This window comes from Nycticebus coucang, chromosome 7 (genome assembly GCF_027406575.1).
Source record: "Nycticebus coucang isolate mNycCou1 chromosome 7, mNycCou1.pri, whole genome shotgun sequence".
Lineage (NCBI taxonomy): Eukaryota > Metazoa > Chordata > Mammalia > Primates > Lorisidae > Nycticebus > Nycticebus coucang.
In genome coordinates, this window is record NC_069786.1 from 126,915,693 (window position 1) to 126,939,341 (window position 23,649).

Below are 23,649 nucleotides of genomic sequence, written 5' to 3' on the forward strand. Positions count from 1 at the left end.
CTGTTTATGGGCCATGTGAATTTTTAATCCTATGAACTATTTGTTGATCTTTTCTTTATATCTACAAACTCTTTAGAGAGATTAGCCCTGTCTGTAATATTAATTGCAAATGTTTACCATAGTTTATCATTTTTTTGACATTGTTTTGATGTGTTTTAAAAAAAAGATTTGAGGTGTGCTTTTAATACAGTAATTGTCACTCTTTTCAAGCTCCATGAATTTGACACCAGCTCCCTCATGTCCCTTTTTGATCAATCCTCTCTCTCATTCCCAGCTCCAGGTATCACTAACCTAATTTCTGTTCTGCCTTTCCCAGCATGTCCTAAGTGGAATCTTACAGAACATAGTCTTTTCTATCTGGCCTCTTTCCTGTAGCATAATGCTTTTGCAATTTAACCATGTTACTGCATGTTCAGTATTTCTTTTTATTCCTGAGTATTATTTTCTCATATGAGTGTGCTATTCATTTAGCAGTTGATGGATATTTTGGTTGTTTCCAATTTGGGGTTATTAGAAACAGACTTATTTTAAACATTTCTATACAGTCTTTGGAGATCTTGCCATGCAGAAATTTTTTATGTTTGTATAGTTGCATTTATCAATCTTTCATTTTGTGCTTTATGGATTTTGAGACACAGTTAAAAAGGTTAATAAAAAGATTCACCATATTTTCCTTCTAATATTTGTATGGTCTCATTTTTTTTACATGCAGATGTTTCATCTATTTGGAATTTATTCTGGTGTGAAGCATAAATCAATTTTCTTTTTTCCACATGCACTTTCAGTGGTTCACAAATCTTTTTTTTTTTTTTTTTTTTTTTGAGACACTATGTCATCCTTGGTAGAGTGCCGTGGCATCACAGCTCACAGAAACTTCAAACTCTTGGGCTTAAGCGATTCTCTTGCCTCAGCCTCCCAAGTACCTGGGACTACAGGTGGCTGCTACAACACCACCTATTATTTGGTTGTAGTTGTCATTGTTTGGCAGGCCCGGGCTGGGTTTGAATCCACCAACACTTGCATATGGCTGGCGCCCTAGCCACTGAGCTACAGGCACCGAGCCACAAATAAATCTTTTTAATCTGATCTGAGAAGCTCTACTTTACAGTTATTTGTAATATTTAATGTAATACTAAGTATTATTATATTAAACTTTCAGCATACAACTTTACAAACTTAATAAATTCAATTATAAATAAATCAAGTAAATTTGTATAAAATTAAAAACACGCATTTTCATTGTATTTTGACTAATGTTTAGTTTATACATCTGATAAATTGAAATCTCAAACATTAAAAAAACAAAAAAATCTCGGGCGGCGCCTGTGGCTCAGTCGGTAAGGCGCTGGCCCCATATACCGAGGGTGGCGGGTTCAAACCTGGTCCCGGCCAAACTGCAACCAAAAAATAGCCGGGCGTTGTGGCGGGTGCCTGTAGTCCCAGCTGCTCGGGAGGCTGAGGCAAGAGAATCGCTTAAGCCCAGGAGTTGGAGGTTGCTGTGAGCTGTGTGAGGCCACGGCACTCTACAGAGGGCCATAAAGTGAGACTCTGTCTCTACAAAAAAAAAAAAATCTCAAACATTTAAACACTGTTTACAAAGTTAATCAAATTGTTTTAAACAATATAAATTAAAGCCACTAAACTTATAAATCTAGCAAATTAAATTTTCTAAAGTTTAAATACAATTTACAGACTTGATTAATCATTAGCACTTTACAACCACAATTTAGGAGGAGGACGATGAAGAGGAGAAAGCCTTCAGGTGTGGCTTCCAAGGAACACGTAAACTAGAATGGCAATGTAATTTGCAGTAAGAAATACAAGCAGGCCAGATGCGTGAGCCAGCCTTGCCTTAGAGCCTCTCCTTGCAGGAAGCCCTGTAGGAGTCCAGATTATCAGAAACACAAAACAAGCGCAGTTGGTTGGTCAGAAAGTCTCTCTCCAAAGGCAATGGATAGCTAAAACAATTTAGATAAAGAAGAATAAAGTGGGAAGAGTGGTATCAGTCAATTTCAAGACAGTATTTGGCTATCATAATCAAGTCTGTGCAGGACTGGTGAAGGAATAAACCCTTAGATCAGTGGAACAAAACAGAACCAGCAATAGACTCATGCAGATTTGGCCAACCTATTTTTGATCAAGGTGAACAAGCAATAAAATAGAGGAAAGATAGCCTTTCCAACAAATGATGCTGGAGCAGTTGGATGCCTATAAATAATTTTTTTTGTTGTTGTTGAGACAGGGCCTTAAGCTGTCACCCTGGGTAGAGTGCTGTGGCATCACAGCTTACAGCAACCTCCATCTTCTAGGCTCAAGCGATTCTCCTGCCTCCGCCTCCCAAGTAGCTGGGACTACAGGCACCCGCCACAACACCCGGCTATTTTTTGGTTGTAGCCATCATTGTTGTTTGGCAGGCCCAGGCTGGATTTGAACCCACCAGGTGTATGTGGCTGGTGCCTTAGCCGCTTGAGCCACAGGCGCCAAGCCTATAAATAATTTCTTAAAAGACCTTGACCCAATATAAAAATAAACTCCATGGCGCAGTGCCTGTGGCTCAAAGGAGTAGGATGCCGACCCCATATACCGGAGGTGGCGGGTTCAAACCTGGCCCCAGCTAAAAACTGCAAAATAAATAAATAAATAAATAAAAATAAACTCAAAATGAATCATGGGCTTAAATGCAAAATATGAAACATAAAGCTTTTAGGAAAACAAATGGGAGAAAAATCTTTAGGATTTAGGACTAGTTCTTAGACTTGACACCAAAACCATGCTCTATAAATATTGATAAACTGGACTTCATCAAAATTAAAAGCTTTGCTTTGTGAAGACCCTGCTAAGAGATAGAACAGAATGGGAGAAAATATTTGCGAACCACATATCTGACAAAGCATTCATATTTAGAATGTATAAATAATTAAGTTAGGAAATGGACAAAAAACATTACATTTCCCTGAAAAGGCTATGTGAACAGCAAATAAACTCATGAACAAATGTTCAACAATTAAAACTGCAATATCACTATCAGAATGGCTAAAAGAAAAAAGAGTGGCAACACCAAAAGCTGCTGAGGATGCAGAGAAACTGAAATCACTTATATATTGCTGATGGGAATGTAAAATGCTCATTACTATTTTAAGTGCCAATATTTTGGCAGTGTCTTTAAAAAACTAAACATGCAATTGCACTTCTGGGCATGCGTCCCTGAGAAATGCTGAGTTACATTCATACAAAAACCTATACACATGTTTATTAGAAATGTTATTTGTGATAACCAGAAACTGGAAATAACTCAGAAGCCCAAGCATCAACGTAGCAGTTACGAAAATCCAGAAGCTAGAAAGTGCCCTTATTAATTTCAGAATACTAATTAAGGGGGGTGGGGCAAGTACTCTTATTGAATGGATATCTTGTATAATGCTTAAGTGAGGGCTTTTGGTGTACCCATCACCAGAATAGTGTTCATTGTACCCAATAGGTAAGATTGTCTCCCACACCCACCTTCCCAGCCCCTCTCCATATAAGCATACTTTTATATCTTACTGCAGTGGAATTTCCATTGCTAACCACCTCCCTACATTGATCTCCTCCTTAAGTTGGCCTAATTCTCATCGACCAGACATGCACCACATGTATGAATCAGTACAGTAAGCTGAGTTCCTCATGTTGACCATTTCTGCATGTCAACCAGCTTTTTTTTTGTTTGTTAGTTTTTGAGACAGAGTCTTAGTTTGTCGCCCTCGGTAGAGTGCCATGATGTCCTAGCTCACAGCAACCTCAAACTCTTGGGCTCAAGCGATTCTCTTACTTCAGACTCCCAAATAGCTGTGACTACCACCTCAACACCCACCTATTTTTAGAGACGGGGTCTTGCTCTTGCTGAGGCTGGTCTTGAACCTGTAAGCTCAGGCCATCTAACCGCTTTGGCCTCCCAGAGTGCTGGAATTATAGTTAGGAGCCACCGTGCCCAGCCTTCAACCAGCTTGTTACAGTCCCTTGGGTGGCCAGCTTACAGAAGTTCTACTGACCTATTATCCTCAATACTCTTGACATCACAGAGGACAATATTCCATGTGAAACACTGAAAACTCTCACAATATGATTCAGAAGACTCGGACTAAATATAGAGAAGTTTTAGGAATATTTTCATCTATTTATTCCAATTATTTTTTCGTTTTTCAGGTACAAGAAGGGTAATATAAATGTATTATTAATATTAACATATATTGTTTTTCTGTATTTTATGAAATAATGAATTTCATAAATAATATAATTGCTAAAAATAATTTAATAAATACATTTCTTATAAAGAATAAGGGAGTTTTTCCAGTAATGTAAAATAAGTAATTAAAAATAAACTTTGTGGGCTGGGCACAGTGGCTCATGCCTGTAATCCTAGCACTCTGGGAAGCCAAGATAGATGGATGGCCTCAGCTCACAAGTTCAAGACCAGCCTGAGCAAGAGCAAGACCCCATCTCTAAAAATAGCTGGGCATTGTGGTGGACGCCTGTAGTCCCAGCTACTTGGGAGGCTGAGGCAAAAGAATCACTTGAGCCAAGGAGTTGGAGGTTGCTGTGAGCTGTGATGCCATGGCACTCTACTGAGGGCAACAAAGTGAGACTCTGTCTCAAAACAAAACAAAAAATAATAACTCTATATGTCGTGTGTATGCCCATACCAATCACTGGCAGGGGGCAAAACTACCAAAAATGGCTTGGATTGGTCAGATCTTGCCTCCTGGAGCTGCTGACAAAGCCCATGCTCTGAGCACAAGCGACACACATGAGCGGACACTGGGCAAATAGAGGCTCCTCTAGCAAGGGCAGGTAGACAAATGCGTGCAGGGGGGCAAATGGCATCGGCCACAAATTCATGGTGACCCTCCAAGGGCAACTTCACTTCTAAATAATTACCATTTTTTCAAATTTTTTCTTCAGCACAGGATAACACCAGATCATTTCTGAATTATCAAAGGAAAGAAATACATGAATGTAGTCAGTCTTCCTACACTACAGATGTTTGGTTTATTTTAATTTCATTTCAGCCTCTTCTTTGCTGTTTTGTTTTATTTTGTTTTTAGAGACAGAGTCTCACTTTGTCGCACTCAGTAGAGTGATGTGGCATCACAGTTCACAGCTTGGGCTTAAGTGATTTTCTTGCCTCAGCCTCCTGAGTAGCTGGGACTATAGGCACCTACCACAATGCCTGGCTATTTTTAGAGATGAGACTATTTCTTGCTCAGGCTGGTCTCAAACCCGGGATCTCAGGCAATCTACTTGCCTTGGCCTATCTTTGTTGTTATTAATAATGTTGCTTTTCTTTCCATTGCATAAAATTACTACCATTCAGGATTAAAAACAATTTTTTTACGAGATAGGGTATTGACAGAGGCAGGTGGATTGCCTGAGGTGACCAGTTCGAGATCAGCCTGAGTAAGAGCGAGACCCCCATCTCTAAAAATAGCTGGGCGTTGTGGCAGGTGCAGCTGCTCGGGAGGCTGAGGCAAGAGAATCACTTCAGCCCAAGAGTTGGAGGTTGCTGTGAGCTATGACACCACAGCATTGTACCTGGGGCGATAGAGTGAGACTCTGTTTCAAAAAAAAATAAAAAGAGATGAGGTATCATTCTGTTGTCCAGGCCGGAGTGCAGTGGCACTGATCATAGTTCACTGCTACTCCTGGGCTCAAACACTCCTCCCACCTTAGCCTCCCAGGTAGCTGACAATTAAGAACACGAATGCATCCTAGAAAAAGTGATATGTACCTCACTGCTGAAATCATTACAGTCATCTTTGGAGTACTCCCCTTGAGAAGCTATGCTCTGGTGCCAGTGCCTAGTTTACTCTTCATTTTGGAACTCTTTCTGGAATGGCCATCAGAGCTATTCTAGCCTTACCCTTGATGTCCTGAACGTCATCAAAATATATTCAACATTTCCTTTGGGTCAGAGCCTGCAGCTCAGCAGCTAGGGCGGCAGCCACATACACTGAAGTTGGCGGATTTGAATCCAGCCCGGACCTGCCAAACAACAATGACAATTACAACCAAAAAATAGCCAGGCATTGTGGCAGGCACCTGCGGTCCTGGCTACTTGGGAGGCTGAGGCAAGAGAATTGCTTAAGCCCAAGTGTTTGAGGTTGCTGTGAGCTGTAATGCCATGGCACTCTACCCAGGGCAGCATAGTGAGACTTTGTCTCAAAATAAATAAATAACCATTTCCTTTATCTTCAGGTAAAGAGAAAAGTCATGGGGGCCAGATCAGGTGAGTAGGGAGGGTATCCCAACACAGTTATTTGTTTACTGGCTAAAAACTCCCTCACAGACAGTGTCCTGTGAGCTGGTGCACTGTTGGGATGCACAAGCCATGAGTTATAATAGGACAAGATTACCAGTGAAGGTTTTCCTGTTTCTCTACCAATGTTTTCTTGGTCTGCTGTGCTTCTCACATTCAGCTGACAGTTTTGACACACATTTGGATGAATTTTTGCAATGTTTTCATCAGTTCTGCTGCCCCAACCTCTCTTCATCAGTAACGCTTTCTCTCCCCTCAGAAAAATGTCTAATTGGGGCGGCGCCTGTGGCTCAGTGAGTAGGACACTGGCCCCATGTACCGAGGGTGGCGGGTTCAAACCCAGCCTCAGCCAAATTGTAACAAAAAAATAGCCAGGCGTTGTGGCGGGCACCTGTAGTCCTAGCTACTCAGGAGGCTGAGGCAAGTGAATCACCTAAGCCCAAGAGCTGGAGGTTGCTGTGAGCTGTGACGCCATAGCACTCTACTGATGGCGACAAAGTGAGACCGTCTCAAAAAAAAAAAAAAAAGAAAAGAAAAATGTCTAATCCATTTGTATATTGCCATTATTGCCATTTTCTTCATGGCATTGTCCCCATAAACTTGGATTAACATGTTCCTGATTTCATTTTCACTCTTGCCAAGTTTAACAAGAAATGTAATGGTTGTTCATTGCTCTAATTCAAACTCCAGCATTCTTGAGAGAGCACACAAAAACACACAACAACAATAACAAACGCCACTCAGCAAGACACTGCCATATGTCAACCCAAATACACCCGTGAGACACTGGTATACCAAGGTTATCAATGATATAACAACCTTACTGACTTGTTTGTACAGTGCTGCTAAGGTAAGGGTACAATGGCAAGTTCACAAACATAATTGTCAAATCTCATATAGTTGTGAACCACTGCACTCAGGTCCCCATTCCAGGATAATTTTTTCATAGCTGAAAAACTAAGTATAGCTCAATTTAGGCAAATGGAACCAAACACAGACATATAGAAGAACTTCAATGATATAAATTTGCGGGCGGCGCCTGTGGCTCAAGGAGTAGGGTGCCGGTCCCATATGCCGGAGGTGGCAGGTTCAAACCTAGCCCCGGCCAAAAACCAAAATAAATAAATAAGTTGTGAAAAAAAAAAAAAAAAATGATATAAATTTGCACTAAAACCACATCATAATTGTTCATAGTTTGAGAATGTCATGTAATAAAATAAAAAACAATTTAAGAAAATAATATCTGACTGTGTGTGGTGGCTCCTGCCTGTGAGCCTAGCATTCTGGGAAGCCAAGGGAGGTGGATTGCTTGAGCTCAGGAGTTTGAGATCAGCCTTAGCAAGAGCAACACCTGGTCTCTACTAAAAATAGAAAAACTAGCTGAGTATAGTGGCACATGCCTATAGTCCCAGCTATTAAGGAGGCTGAGGATTGCTCAAGCCGGAGAGAAGTTTTTTTCTTTTTTCTTTTTTCTTTTTTTTTTTTTTTTTGCAGTTAAGCTGTGGCTGGGTTTGAACCCACCACCCTTGGTATGTGGGGCCGGCACCCTACTGACTGAGCCACAGGCGCCACCCTTCTTTTTTCTTTTTGAGACAGAATCTTAAGCTGTCATCCTGGGTAGAGTGTTAGAGTGCTATAGCGTCACAGCTCACAGAACCTCCAACTCTTGGGCTTAAGCGATTCTCTTGCCTCAGACTACCAAATAGCTGGGACTACAGCCGCCCAGCACGACGCCCAGCTATTTATTATTTTTTTTGTTGCTTGCGGTTGTCAGTGCTATTTGACAGGCCCAGGGATTTGAACTCACCAGCTCTGGTGTGTGTTGGCTGGCACCCTCCCTGCTTGGGCTACAGGTGCCAAGCCAAGCCCAAGAGAGTTTGAGTTGCTGTGAGCTATGATGCCAGGGAGCTCTACCCAGGGTGACAGAGTGAGACTCTTTTTTCAAAAAAGAGAAGAGAAGAGAGGAGAGGAGAGGAGGGGAGGGAAGGAGAGAACAAAATCCTGCTTGACCTAATAAAAGATCTAATTTCATAAACTCTTCGTGACAAAATATATCTCAACTTCACTCTGTGAAATCCCCTAATTATATATTATTTCCAAAACAAGGAGAAAATTGATCTTGTGGAATAAAAATGATCTGCAAGGGAAATCAGAGACCGCAGGATAGACAGCCTTTACACATGTATTTCCTAGACAAATACTTAGAAAGATCCAAGTTTGTCCACATTTGGTATGTGGTATCTGGCACATCACTTTGTTGCTTCCTGAGCGACTTTTTTTATTAACTGGATACATAGATGACTCTGCTCAATTATGCTGTCAGACAAATAGTTATAGCAAGGTACACAATTCTTAATGATGATTAGAAAAATTGGGTTATCAGGTTTTGTTTTTGTTTTCTTTTTTGAGCCAGAGTCTCACTCTGTCACCCTGAGTAGAGTGCCATGGAGTCATAGTTCACAGTTACCTCAAACTCTTGGGCTTAAGACATCCTCTTGCCACAGCCTCCTCATATCTGAGACATTGTAGGCACCCCCTACAATGCCTGCATAGTTTTTCTTTTTCTTTTCTTTTCTTTTTTTTTAGAGATAGAGTCTCACTTTGTCACCCTTGGTAGAGTGCTATGGCGTCACAGCTCACAGCAACCTGGGCTTAGGCGATTCTCTTGCCTTAGCCTCCTGAGTAGCCGGGACTACAAGCACCTGCCACAACATCCAGCTATTTTTTATTTTGTTTTGTTTTGTTTTTTGGCAGTTTTTGGCCGGGACCAGGTTTGAACCCATCACCTCTGGGATATGGGGCTGACGCCCTACTCACTGAGCCACAGGCTCTGCTCCTGGCTGTTTTTTTGTTGCAGTTTAGTCGGGGCCGGGTTTGAACCTGCCTTTCTCGGTATATGGGGCCGGCGCCCTACTCACTGAGCCACAGGCGCCGCCCTATTTCTCAAGTTCTAACTAGTGAGCTCTTGTGCTGATGATTCTGATTTTTCGTTATCGTAATTCTCTTATGACATCATCTTTACAAAGAAATGTATCCATCCCCAATAAATTCCTTAGAATAAATTCTTATAAGTGGAATGTCTAGGTCAGAGGGCATGGATGTCTTTTTTTTTTATATTATTGTGAAACCAATTTACACCCCTCTCAATGATTTTTTAAAAGGCTGCCAAACCAATACAGGGTTTTATCACTTAAAAATACTTTACCAAACAGTCTATGAAACTAGTGTATGGTGCCCCATGATCACATTAATGTACACAGCTATGATTTAATAAAAAAAAAAAAAACTTTACCAGTTTGAGAGAAAATAAGTGTTAGAAAATGTCTATTATTCTGTTTTAATAAGTACAGTGCATGGAACATAATTGAGTCTTGGGGCTAATTTGTGATTCTGAATATGAGTTTTCTGTGTGGTACTCTGTAGACGTGTCGGTGTAGTATAAAGGTTGTATAAAGAAGGGGCTGCACCTGTGGCTCAGTCGGCAGGGTGCCGGCCCCATATGCCAAGGGTGGCGGGTTCAAACCTGGCCCCCGGCCGAACTGCAACAACAAAAAAATAGCCGGGTGTTGTGGCCGGCGCCTGTGGTCCCAGCTGCTCGGGAGGCTGAGGCAAGAGAATTGCTTAAAGCCCAGGGATTGGAGGTTGCTGTGAGCTGTGTGAGGCCACGGCACTCTACCCAGGGCCATGAAGTGAAACTGTCTCTACAAAGAAAAAAAAAAAAAGGTTATATAAAGAAGGCTTTGCGGGGTGGGGGGGGGAGCAGAAAGAGGGATGGAGGGAGGAGGGTGGGGCCTTAGTGTGTGTCACACTTTATGGGGGCAAAACATGATTGCAAGAGGGACTTTACCTAACAATTGCAATCAGTGTAACTGGCTTATTGTACCCTCAATGAATCCCCAACAATAAAAACAAAACAACAAAAAAAAAAAAACTGATTTTAAAAAAAGAAAAAAAAAAAAAAGAAGGCTTTGCGCCTCAGAAGGAACTCTGTTAGAGTTTTCAGTGAGGAGGCTTGAATTCTGATCCTTACCAGCCAGGTTTCCTTAGGCAAGCGTTTTATTCTCAGTAATTTACTTTAAATACCTTAGAGGAGCCAGTAGAAAGCTTGAATCCCGGGCGGCGCCTGTGGCTCAAGGAGTAGGGCTCCGGTCCCATATGCCGGAGGTGGCGGATTCAAACCCAGCCCCGGCCAAAAATAAAAAAAAGCTTGAATCCCTGCTGTGGGGATTGGCCTAGAGGCCATTGTGACAAGCACTACAGATACTGCCTTCTAAATCAGCTCTGGAGGGTTTATTAATTAGTATAAGGAATGTCAGAAACAATATTTTGTTGATGAAATGAATGGTGTGCAAGATCTGAGGCTGACAAGGTTGTACAAGCGACTCTGCCTGTTGTTGAACCAGTTAAAAAGTAAGCTTGGCAGCAGAGCCTTTTGGAGTAGTGCCCTGGGCTGGAGCTTTATTTGTTCCAGAATCTCCCAACTTAACCAAGGATTTTGTTGCTTGACCTGGCTAGAAGGGTGGCTAATTATGTCATCATAATCTAGGGGCACTTGTCTTAAGGAGAAACTTTTCTGGGCAGGGTGCTGCAGAGTGCCAAAGTGGACCCTGCTCCAGGAACAGGTCGTGGACTCATGGTGCCTGCTTGATAGTAAATGTCTTTCTTGTGACAGAATTCAATCTGAGGTTCGTTAGGTGTCAAAAGGTGGTGGGAAAGTGCTGCAAAGAAGCAGGCCAAGTAGAATTAATAGTAGAGATTTATTATTTTATTTCATTATTATTATTTTTTGAGACAGTGTCTCACTATGTTACCCTTGGTAGAGTACCATGGCGGTACAGCCCACAGCAACCTCAAACTCTTGGGCTTAAGCAATTCTCTTGCCTCAGCCTCCAAGAAGCTGGGACTACAGGTGCCTGCCACAACGCCCAGCTATTTTGTTGTTGTTGTTGTAGTTGTCATTGTTCAGCAGGCCTGGGCTTACTTCGAACCCACCAGCCCAAGGTGTGTGTGGCCACTGAGTTACAGATGCCAAGCCCAGAAATTTATTAAAATATCTGCAAACAGATGGGCTTACACTGAATATGGAAAACGCTGACAGCATGGAGTGAAGGTAAGGGGCCTCTTTGAGACGGGGTTGAGTCCCGTCTGATGAGTGTTTCTGGCACCATTCAGGAGGTGCTGGGCATGCCAATCATAACTCAGTAACAGAGATGTCATATAAAAAACCAGAGGCCATCTGCTTGGTTGCCTTTGTTATCTGCTGTAAATCTTCTACAACCTGGAGGAATGTTTCACAGAACCAGAAGAACCACTGCAGTCCTATTCTTTGCTTAATGAATGTCTAGACCCCTTGGAGTTAGAGAAAGACTGACAAGTCCTATTTGCTTAAGAATAGTTAGATCCTTTGGAGGTAGAGGAAGACTAACAAGTCCTATTCTGTTCTTAATGAATGTTGAAACCAGGGTAGGTAAAGACTTAATGAGTGTTTAGCCCTCCTGGCTCCTGGAGGTAGAGAAAGACTAACAGGGTCTGCTTTCATGGTAATACAGCATCTGGGGGTGAGGTTGTGGGGAAGGACACAGATCACTTCTACTCTAATTTCTCTGAAACTCTTTGCTCATCTTCAAGATCATGGGAGATGGACTAAATAATTTCTGACTTTCCAATTATTCCTAACAGTTCTAGATTATGTGGTATAAAGAATGCGGGCAATGGGCTGTGGCTCAGTCGGTAGGGTGCCGGCCCCATATACCGAGGGTGGCGGGTTCAAACCCGGCCCCGGCCAAACTGCAACCAAAAAATAGCCGGGCGTTGTGGCGGGCGCCTGTAGTCCCAGCTACTCGGGAGGCTAAGGCAAGAGAATCGCTTAAGCCCAGGAGTTGGAGGTTGCTGTGAGCTGTGTGAGGCCACGGCACTCTACTGAGGGCCATAAAGTGAGACTCTGTCTCTACAAAAAAAAAAAAAGAATGCGGGCATTAGAATCAGACAGCCTGACATCTTCATTCAACAGAAAGGAAATATTTCTAAAACTTAATATTAAATAATCTTCAATAGAAAGGAAAATTAAAGTGCAGAGAGATTCAAATGTCTAGGGCTGTCCTGCTTCAAAATGCATGTTCTTTCTACCCCTCACAACATACACTCCTCTGTTACGGACTAAATTTTGTCTCCCTCCAAATTCTTTTTTTTTTTTTTTTTATTGAGACGGAGTCTCGCTTTGTCATCCTGAGTAGAGTGCTGTGGTGTCATAGCTCACAGCAACCTTAAATTCTTGGGCCCACGTGATTCTCTTGTCTCAGCCTCCCAAGTAGCTGGGACTACAGGTGCCCGCCACCACGCCCAGCTATTTTTGTTGTTGTTGTTGTTATTGTAGTTGTCATTGTTGTTCAGCAGGGATGGGTTCAAACCCACCAGCCCCAGTGCATGTGGTCAGCACCTTAACCACTGAGATACAGGTGCTGAGCCTCTTCTTTTTTTTTTTTTCCTTAAGACAGGGCAACTATGTTGCCCTCAGTAGAGTGCTATGCCATCGCAGCTCACAGCAACCTCAAACTCTTGGGCTTAAGCGATTCTCTTGCCTCAGCCTCCCAAGCAGCTGGGACTACAGGCGCCCGCCACAACACTCAGCTACCACTGATAGATTTTTAAGATTCCTTTTCAGCAGTATGGTTTTGTGACTCTAATCTCTAAGAAAAATGTTCTTTGATGTCTAGAGTTCACTTCTGGTTTGATGTGATACCAGACTGCAAAGTGATAGCTGACGCTGAATACAGTCTAAGTACCTATCACAGTGATTTTTTCAAAACCCCAAAGTTAACATAGTTCTTGGTATTGACATTAATTTTAATTCATATAACCTTCCATTCAATTATAGGTCATCTTTAGATGGTGGAAGATTTCTCTAAGGAGTGAGCATCGATCAACAAAACCTGGAGAAGTAAAAGAAACACATGAAGACTTTCTAGAGAATTCACATCTTCAAGGTAAGGAAGGGAACAGTTTATATACTTAATATTGTTCAGTTCTCTTTAATCAGTGATAGGTTTTGTCAGAGGAGTTTCAAATATATCATCACTTGAAATATTGATATATAATTATGTACTTAGATATAGAATACTAGATCTTTTTTTTTTAGACAGAGTCTCACTTTGTTGCCCTCCATAGAGTGCTCTGGCGTCATAGCTCACAGCAACCTCAAACTCTTGGGCTCAAGTGATCCTCTTGCCTCAGCCTCCCGAGTAGCTGGGACTACAGGTGCACGCCACAAGGCTCGTAGTTTTAGAGATGGGGGGGTCTTGCTCTTGCTGAAGCTTGAACTCCTGAGCTCAAGTAATTCACCTGTCTTGGCCTCCCAGACTACTAGTATTATAGGCATCAGCTATCACTCCCAGCCCAGAATATTAGATTCATTAAAAAACAGAAAATTAGGGCTGCGCCTGTGGCTCAGTGAGCAGGGCGCCGGCCCCATATACCGAGGGTGGCAGGTTCAAACCCAGCCCCGGCCAAACTGCAACAAAAAAATAGCCGGGTGTTGTGGCGGGCGCCTGTAGTCCCAGCTACTCGGGAGGCTGAGGCAGGAGAATCGCCTAAGCCCAGGAGTTGGAGGTTGCTGTGAGTTGTGTGATGCCACGGCACTCTACCGAGGGCAATAAAGTAAAACTCTGTCTCTAAAAAAAAAACAGAAAATTACTAACTTATGCTGAAATTTCTTTTTTTCCTTTTCTTTTCTTTTCTTTTTTTTTGAGACAGAGTCTTACTATGTCATCCTCAGTAGAGCGATATGGAGTCACAGCTTACAGCAACCTCAAACTCTTGGCCTTAAGTGATTCTCTTGTCTCAGTCTCCCAAGTAACTGGGACTACACACTCAGGCCACAACCCTGGCTATTTTGTTGTTGTTGTTGTTATTGTTGTTTAGCAGGCCTTGGGTGGGTTTGAACCCACCAGCCTGGGTATATGTGGCCAGTGCCCTAATCACTGAGCTATGGGCACCAAGCCCTAAAATTTCTTTGTAAAAAAAAAAAAAAAAAACCCGAGTGTTAAAGATTCCAGATTAACACATGTATTCCATTAATTAAGTCAAGTAAATATATTTTTTTCATAAATTGGGCAGTGCCAAAATGTTGGGTTTTTAAGGCAGCTGCCAATCTCCTAAAATGTCAGGGTTCTAGGCAGGTACCTGGGTCCTTTTGGAATGCTCTTGTTCAAAAAATGACTAGACATCTCAAGGTAAGGCAAGCATGAAACAAACTTTATTAAGGAAGATAAAGATAGGTTTACAGAGTAAGAAAGTTTACAAAGCAGAATTCCTTCACCACAGACAACAAATGGGCTTCCTCTGTCAGGGCAAGTCGGCATTCTGGGAGGCCAAGGCAGGTGGATCGTTTGAGTTCAGGAGTGTAAGAGCAGCCCGAGCAATAGTGAGACTGGTCTTTACTAAAAATAGAAGAATTGAGGCAAGATGATCACTTGAGCCTGAGGTTGCATGAGTTATGACACCTCAGCACTCTACCCAGAGCAACAGAGTGAGACTCTGTCACACACACACACACACACACACACACACACACGGAAGTTAAGGCACTGAAGAATTCTCAGCCCAGTGGCTTACCAATTAGTTATTCTAATTAATTCTCAATATGAACATTTAAAACATAAAAAGTAGTATTAGAAATATTTTACCTCAAAATATATTTCTTCTACATATTTTGGGATGGCTGTGGTGGGTCTCACAGATAGAGTTAATGCTGCAAAGCTGTCTTTTGTGTATATGTGGAGAGGGGATTTGCATCTGTAGAGAAGGCAGCCAGGTCTTTCCTATCCCAATCTAGAAAAGATTAACTTAAGAGTCAGACACTTTTAAAGGTCTGAAAAGAAACATTTACAAACTATTCTTTCTGTGGTCTGCTACCTGTGAGGTTCATTTACATAAAAACCCACCTTTGCTGGCTGCCTAAGCCTCTTTCTTCCGCCCCCAAAGTGTTCTGCTGCTTCCAAGCCCGTATTCTTTCAAAACTTCTGTACCTCACTGAATCTTCATTCTGAGGGTTCCTGTGTATACATGTTATATAAATTTGTATCTTTTTTCCTACTATTAATCAATTTGCCCCATGTCAGTGATTTTTCAACAAACCTTTAGGAGGCAGGAGCCTTTGCTTGTAACTCATAACTCAGCTTCAACAATACTCAGAGCGTGGCCAGACCTGTACATGAACTGTTTCCACTGGCAAATCCCAGTTGTTACATCATTTCATCTGAAACTACTTAAGTATGTGTCTCTAAAGGGACTGTCTACAACTAAGCCCTTTAGTAATTATTCCTTAATAATAAAAATTTTTAAGTGGAAGGTACCTTAGAGATTCTCAGTAGTCATAGTTAACAATATTATTTAATATCAAGTACTTCACATGCATGTTCTCATTTTATTGTTACAGTATCCTCGTGAATTAAATATTATCCCTATTTAACAAGTGACATTCAAAAGGGATGTCATCTTCTAGGGTTTTACAGCTAAGGACTGACATTACCAAGACTAAGCATTGAAAGCTAAAACTTTAGGTTTGGCACCTGTAGCACAGTGGTTACAGCGCCAGCCACATGCACTGAGGCTGGCGGTTTTGAGCCCAGCCTGGGCCTGCCAAACAACAATGACAACTGCAACAAGAAAATAGCTGGGCGTTGTGGTGGGCGCCTGTGGTCCCAGCTACTTGGGAGGCTGAGGCAAGAGAATCGCTTAAGCCCAAGAATTTGAAGTTGTTGTGAGCTGTGACGCCATGGCACTCTGCCAAGGGTGACATAGTGAGACTGTCGCAAAAAAAAAAGGAAGTTAAAACTTTAAGTGTACTATCTGTTGGGGGTCAGGGATCCCGATTCCCCGAACCCAGTTGGCCTGGTTCAATTACTGAGCTCAGCTGGAAAGTTCATCCAAGGCAGGGTGGTAGACAAAAGCAAAAGTGAGTGGAAACTGAAATCAAACTGGAGCCGCATAGGCAGTGTGGATAGGAAGCAAAAGTAACCTATACAAAGGGGTAACAAAGAGAGATTTTAGTTGGGAAGAACAAAGAGAAAGTTTAGAGCACTTCCAAAGAGAGTTGGAAGTGGGTCCCTCTCCTACAGGAGAAAAGTCAAGAGAAGGAGACAAAGGCCTGCAGGGCTGTAAATACTTTCTCCATTTGAACCTGGCTGTAAGTCTGTCATTGGCATCTCTCCGCCTCCAGGCAGTGTTGCCCCTTTCTATTGGTCATTGACTGTCTCTTTCCATTGGTCATTGGTTACCTAGGTTACTTCACATCCACATTCTTCTGGGCCCTCCAGACTTCCTGGTTTAGCAGGTCAGGTTTTCCTCTCACATCTCTTGAAGCCCTTTTCTTCGTTTCTCTTCTCATTAATCTTAAAAGGTAAATGCTGAGTGGATCTTTGATAAGCAACATTTTTTTTTTTCTGAGACAGGGTCATCACTTTGTGATCCAGGATGGAGTACATGAGCATAGCTCACTGCAACCTCAGACTCCTGAGCTCAAGCTATGTTCCCACTTAGGATTCCTAAATAGCTGGTACCATGGGCGCGTGCCAACATGCCTTGCTAATTTTTCAGTTTTTTTGCAGACAGGGTCTTGCTGTCACTCAGGCTGGTCTTAAACTCCTGGCCTCAAGTGATCCTCCTTTGCCTTAGCCTCCCAAAGTCCTGAGATTACAGACTTGAGCCACCATGCTCGGCCTTGTTGAGTTTCAAGGCAGCTGCCTGTGTCTTAAAATGTCGGGATTTCAGGCAGCTGACTGTGTTCGGGGTTCTCGGAGCACTCTTGGTGGAAAAATGACCAGGCACCCCAAAGTAAGGCAAGTGTGAAACATAGTTTATTGGAGAAGAGACAGAGAGATTTGCAGAGTAAAATATAGATGTACAAAGCGAGATATATTTGACATAGACAGCAAAAGGACCCCACTACCATGGGAAGTAGACAAAGAAGCCTTGAACCTGGGGGAGGAGGAGGGCATTTTCTTTATATTGCCTGGGTTGGGCCTACCTCGTGATTCAGAGGTCACCTTGGAAACAGTCTGAATGGGCTATAGACCTCCCATGAGCTCTGAAAACCATTGTGGGGTGTGGACTGCAATGTTGATTTAGGCTAATGACATGATAATTAGTCTGAAGGCTAATCGCCTCCAAGACTTCATTGCATCTGTTGCTAGGCCCATGGGCTAGCAATAGTAATCAACTCCAGTCAGCAAGACACTGCTGTTCCCAGCCCAGCATGGTGGCTCACACCTGTAATCCTAGCACTCTGGGAGGCAGAGGCAGGTAAATTGCTTGAGCTCACAGGTTCAAGACCAGCCTGAGCCAGGGCAAGACCTCGTCTCTAAAGAAAAAAGCTAAGCGTTGTGGCAGGCACCCATAGTCCCAGCTACTTGGGAGGCTGAGGCAAGAGAATCACTTAAGCCCAAGAGCTGGAGGTTGCTGTGAGCCACGGCACTCCACCCAGGGCGACAAAGTTAGGCTCTGTCTCAAAAAAAAAAAAGAAAAAGAAAAAGACACTGCCATATGTTGACGTAACATAACTGTCAGACACTGATACACCAAGGTTAAAAACTTTGCCAAGTTGTTTATACACTGCTATCAACATAAGTACACAGTGGCAAATTCATGTACTTAATTGTCAGACTCTCTGGTCTCCCGCTTTCTCGTGTAAGACCTTTGTGATGACATTGGGATCACCAGATAATCCAGGATTATCTCTACATAGCAAGATTCTTTATTTTTATTATTTTTATTTTTTTTATGAGACAGAGCCTCAAGCTGTCACCCTGGGTAGAGGGCCGTGGCATCACAGCTCACAGCAACCTCCAACTCCTGGGCTCAAGTGATTCTCCTGCCTCTGCCTCCCAAGTAGGTGGGACTACAGGTGCCCGCCGCAACTCCCAGCTATTTTTTGGTTATAGCTGTCATTGTTGTTTGGCAGGCCCCGGGCTGGATTCGAACTGGCCAGCTCAAGTGTATGGGGCTGGCGCCTTAGCCTCTTGAGCCATAGGTGCCCAGCCGAGATCCTTAATTTAATCATGTCCACAAAGTCAATTTTTCCCTGAGGTCCTATCTTCACAGGGTTTGGAGATCAGGACGTGGACATCCTTGGGAGGGATTATTCTGCCTCCTACATAAGAGTATGTCAAAACAGGCTCAGTTGCAAAATCAAAAGCATTGCTGAATTTTTTCCCCCAGATTTGCTTTTTTTTTGAGATACAGTTTCACTTTATCACCCTCAGTAGTGTGCTGTGGCGTCACAGCTCACAGCAACCTCACACTCTTGGTCTTAAGCCATTCTCTTGGCTCAGCCTGCCAAGTACCTAGGACTATAGGCGCTCGCCACAATGCCTGGCTATTTTTTTGTTTTTGTTATAGTTGTCATCATTGTTATTTAACAGGCGTGGACTGGGTTTGAACCGGCCAGACCTGGTGTATGTGGCCAGCACCCTAACCACTGAGCTATGGGCACTGAGCCAGCTTTACATTTTTATTTTAATTTTTTTTTAGATTTTTATTTTTTGTAGTTTTTGGCCAGGCTGGTTTTGAACCCACCACCTCTGGTATATGGGGCTGGCACCCTACTCCTTGAGCCACAAGCGCCCCCAGATTTTTATTTTTATTGATTTATTTTTTGGATTTGCATTTTTTTTTTTGAGACAGAGCCTCAAGCTGTCGCCCTGGGTAGAGTGCTGTGGCATCACAGTTCACAGCAACCTCCAACTCCTGGGCTCAAGAGATTCTCCTGTCTCAGCCTCCCAAGTAGCTGGGACTACAGGCGCCCGCCACAATGCCTGGCTATTTTTTGGTTGCAGCCATCATTATTGTTTGGCAGGCCTGGGCTGGATTCGAACCTGCCAGCTCAGGTGTATGTGGCTGGCACCTCAGCCACTTGAGCCACAGGCGCTGAGGCTGGATTTGCATTTTTAAGAGACAAAACTGGCAGGCAGTGCAGTGGTTCATGTCTGTAATCCTAGCAGTCTTAGAGGCTGAGCACCTCACTTGAGGCCAAGAATTTAAGACAAGTCTGAGCAAAAGTGAGATTCCATCTGTACAAAAAATAGAAACGTTAACTGGAGCCACCTGTAGTCCCAATCACTTGTGAGGCACGATAATCCCTTGAGCCCAGGAGTTTGTGGTTGCAGTGAGCTATGGTGATACTACTGCACCCTAGCTGCTCTGACATGAGACTGCCTCAAAAAAAACAATCCGAGTTTGGTGGTTCATGCCTGTAATCCCAGCACTCTGGGAGGCTGAGGTGGATGGATTGCTTGAGCTGAGGAGTTCAAGACCAGCCTGAGCAACAGTGAGACCTTGGCTCTACTAAAAATTAAAAAACTAGGGCAGTGCCTATAGCTCAGTAGGTAGGGCGCCAGTCCCATATACCGAGGGTGGCAGGTTCGAACTCGGCCCCAGACAAACCTGCAAAAACAAAATATAGCCAGGCATTGTGGCAGGTGCCTGTAGTCCCAGCTACTCGGGAGGCTGAGGCAAGAGAATCTCCTAAACCCAAGAGCTGGCGGTTGCTGTGAGCTGTGACACCACAGCACTCTACTGAGGGCAACAGAGTGAGACTATAGAAAGATCACAAAATACAGATATAGAAGGAAGAAAGTAAAAGTCATCAGATTTAACCTCTGTTTAATTTTTTTTTTTTTTTTGGTAGAGACAGAGTCTCACTTTATCGCCCTCACTAGAGTGCCATGGCATTACACAGCTCACAGCAATCTCCAGTTCCTGCACTTAAGCGATTCTCTTGCCTCAGCCTCCCAAGAAGCTGGGACTACAATTTTTTTTTTTTTTTTAAAGTAGGCCCTGGCAGCCCTCTAACCACCCCCAGCCCTCTAACCATTGAGCTTCAGGCACCCAATCTCTAGTCTAAATTTAAACATCTATCTTTCCAAATATGTTTCTATTTTTTGTTTATTCAGAGAGCTGGGAGTGTGGGACGATCCTGGTATTTTTCCTACATCAAACATGGCTAGGTAGACTGTTATATTAGCTGATTCCTTATGAACTATCTCCTAATTTGGAAAATAAGTGAAAAGAGTGAAGGATATTAGGCAGGAGTAAAAATAAATTTTAGCAATAGTCATCTGTTTTTCTCCTTGCCTCTCTGCTCTGTCTATGGTATGAAGATAGGGATGAAAGAAGATAAAAAGGGAAGAAGAAAGTTTGGTAGAGGAACACATGAAAAATAAGAGAACAAAAATCAATTACAGGCAGCGCCCATAGCTCAGTGAGTAGGGCGTTGGCCCCATACACCCAGGCTAGTGGGTTTGAACCCGGCCCAGGCCAACTACACAACAAAAACAACTGCAACAAAAAAATAGCTGAGTGTTGTGGAGGGCGCCTGTAGTCCCAGCTACTTGGGAGGCTGATGCAAGAGACTCTCTTGAGCCCAAGAGTTTGAGGTTGCTGTGACACATGGCACTCTACCGAGGGTGATATAGTGAGACTCTATCTCAAAAAAAAAAAAGTTATAAAAATCAATTAGAGACAGTGTGTTTCAGACAAATGGAAAGTAGAGGGGGTGGAAAACCCACACAGATCAGCGTCTTTTTCCTCCATGTAGCTGCCCAATTGGAAGGGCTGTAGGGGTTGTGCAGAGACTAGTGAAGTCAGTGGTGTAGGCTGGAGTTCGTTGCTGAAGGGATCAAGTGGGTGCAGAAATCATTGTGCTAAATACTGAGTGTCCCTAAAAGATTCTGATCTCTGAGCAGGGAAAGCAGTTGAAAACAAATGTCTCAAAAGTCCACCTCCAAAGGAGTTTGGGGGAAGTAGGCATGACTTAACATAGCCTAACATCACTCCCAGGGGAAAATACGCCCTAAGGGTGGTGACTGTGGCTCAGTGAGTAGGGCGCTGGCCCTATATATGGAGGGTGGCAGGTTCAAACTGGCCCAGCCAAACTGCAACAAAAAAATAGCCAGGCATTGTGATGGGCGCCTGTAGTCCCAGCTCCTTGGGAGGCTGAGGCAAGAGAATCGCCTAAACCCAAGAGCTGGAGTTTGCTGTGAGCTGTGACGCCACAGCTCTCTACTGAGGGTGACAAAACAAGACTCTGTCTCTTAAAAAAAAAAAAGGAAAGAAAGAAAATACAACTTAAAGGTTGCATCTCACTGATTATTGCTATAGCTTTTATGTGACTGTACATGATAACCATATTGGTTTGTTGGTTTCTTTGAATTACAGTTCAAATTGCCTTAATATTTGGTGAAAGAATATTAGACTATATCTTCAATTTGTGTGAAGGTAAATTTGACTTCCTTGAACGGCTCTCAGACAATTTGCTCCTGAGTATCATATCTTATCTGGATCTTGAAGATATTGCCAGGCTTTCTCAAACATCACGCAGATTATCAAAGGTAACAGTCAATTATATCATGTCTGTATAGAATTCTCCATGGTGCTTTTTCAATTTTTAAATAAAATAGTAGTGGTTTATTAATTTGCATCTATCTCAATGATCATTTGTTGAGTACGGACTTGGTGATGGACACAGTCCTAGGCACCTAAGCAGCACAGATGAAAGAAGGTTTCAACCTTCAAGGAACTTATAGTCTAATAGCAGAGATCCATACAGATACAAATAATTATAATATAGTGCGATCAATTCAACAAGGACTGTGTGTGCAAGCGACAAAGACAGTGCAAAGGGATTTTTTTCTGCCTGGCTTCACAGAAGTGGGTTACTTTCTCTGGGTTTTGAGGGTAAAGTAGGAGTTTGACAGGTGGTCTGAGTCAGGGAGCATTCCAAGTCCAGGAACAGCTCAGGTAGAGGCATGGTGGTATGAGAAAATAAAGCAGGTGGTAACTACCCCACACCCATTTCCATTTCTTCCAGTACCTGTGTGTGTGGCAGGCTGCCCATTGCAGTGCCTAGTTCTCCTTCTTCCCCCAAGCTGACAAGATAAACTCTCAGCAGAAGATCCAAGAAAAGAAAAAACAGTGCTGATTCCAGCCAGTGTCAAGGGCTTGACGTGACCTTTCTTAGTTCCATTTCTTGGGTCCTAGAAGGTGCCTTGGTTCCTGACCCTTCAGTCGTTTCTTCGGTTGTGAATCCCTGACCCCCACCCCACATTCATACACATACTAATTTTCCATTAACTCCCTTTTGGGCTTAAGTTAATCAGAGGTGGACTATGTTCCTTGCAACTGAGAAACCCTGACAAGGTGATATTGAGCTATAACATATCAGGGCAACGTCCCTTTATAAAAAGACATACATTTTCTGAGGTGATTCAGATTATAATCTTATTACCTAAAAGCCAACATTTTTTCACAATAATGCAATAAAAATGTTTTATTTTTAAAATTAAATTTAAGTAATACAAGCTATACTATAGTATTTAATATATGTGTATATCCCTTTTGAATATAGAAATACATATATAACCTTATCTTAATTTTTTTCTCCCTGAAAATGGAGGGCCCCAAACAAGTACTGTTGTATATATTTTTTTGGCCATTAAAAAAAGTCTATTAGGGCCCAGGAGTTGGAGGTTGCTGTGAGCTGTGTGAGGCCACGGCACTCTACCGAGGGCCATAAAGTGAGACTCTGTCTGTACAAAAAAAAAAAAAAGTCTATTAGGGGTGGCGCCTGTGGCCCAGTGAGTAGGGCGCCAGCCCCATATACCGAGGGTGGCAGGTTCAAACCCAGCCCCCGCCAACTGCAACAAAAAATAGCCGGGCGTTGTGGCGGGCACCTGTAGTCCCAGCTACTTGGAAGGCTGAGGCAAGAGAATTGCCTAAGCCCAAGAGCTGGAGGTTGGTGTGAGCTGTGACAGTACAGCACTCTACAGAGGGTGACAAAGTGAGACTCTGTCTCTAAAAAGAAACACACACACACAAAAAAGTCTATTAAATTTGAGATTTTATACTTACTGCTGATAAGCTGAGTATTCATACTGTAAATGAAAAGAGAACCGTAAGTAAATAAAATATCCTAGTGAGGATCTATGGAAAGCTTCCAGCAGGGCCTGGGTTTGCTTCTGAGAACAAAGGATTTGGTAGGAAACAGCCGCTCCTGCAGCGTCTGGTGGTATTTATTATTTTCATGGAGCAACTGTCTTCTCTCCAAGTCTTATTTACTTCTACTTTCTATTACTCTTGATCTCAATGTCCTGTTATCATTTTAGCACAGTCTTGAAAATATCCTCCACAATTTGCCTGGTGCTCTAAAGTGTGGCTTTTCCAGGTTGCCGATTTCAGCCCTCAGCGTCCTTGTAGAGCGGAGTTTTTAGAAGATAGAACATGGCTCAGGCTGGTGCTTTTTCTTTCTGTGTAATGTTGACCATGTCTCTCGTCAGTCTAAGTTTCACCTGTGCGCTATTTACCGA

General features: G+C 42.9%; 1 protein-coding gene across 1 annotated transcript in view; it reads left to right on the forward strand.

Annotated features, from left to right (window-relative positions):
- Positions 1-23,649, forward strand: part of FBXO36 (F-box protein 36) — an 87,333-nt gene that overhangs the window by 47,191 nt on the left and 16,493 nt on the right. The window contains exons 2-3 of the mRNA XM_053596402.1: positions 13,167-13,275; positions 21,503-21,675. Coding sequence (XP_053452377.1) covers positions 13,167-13,275; positions 21,503-21,675 — 282 coding nt within the window. The remainder of the gene's footprint in view (positions 1-13,166; positions 13,276-21,502; positions 21,676-23,649) is intronic.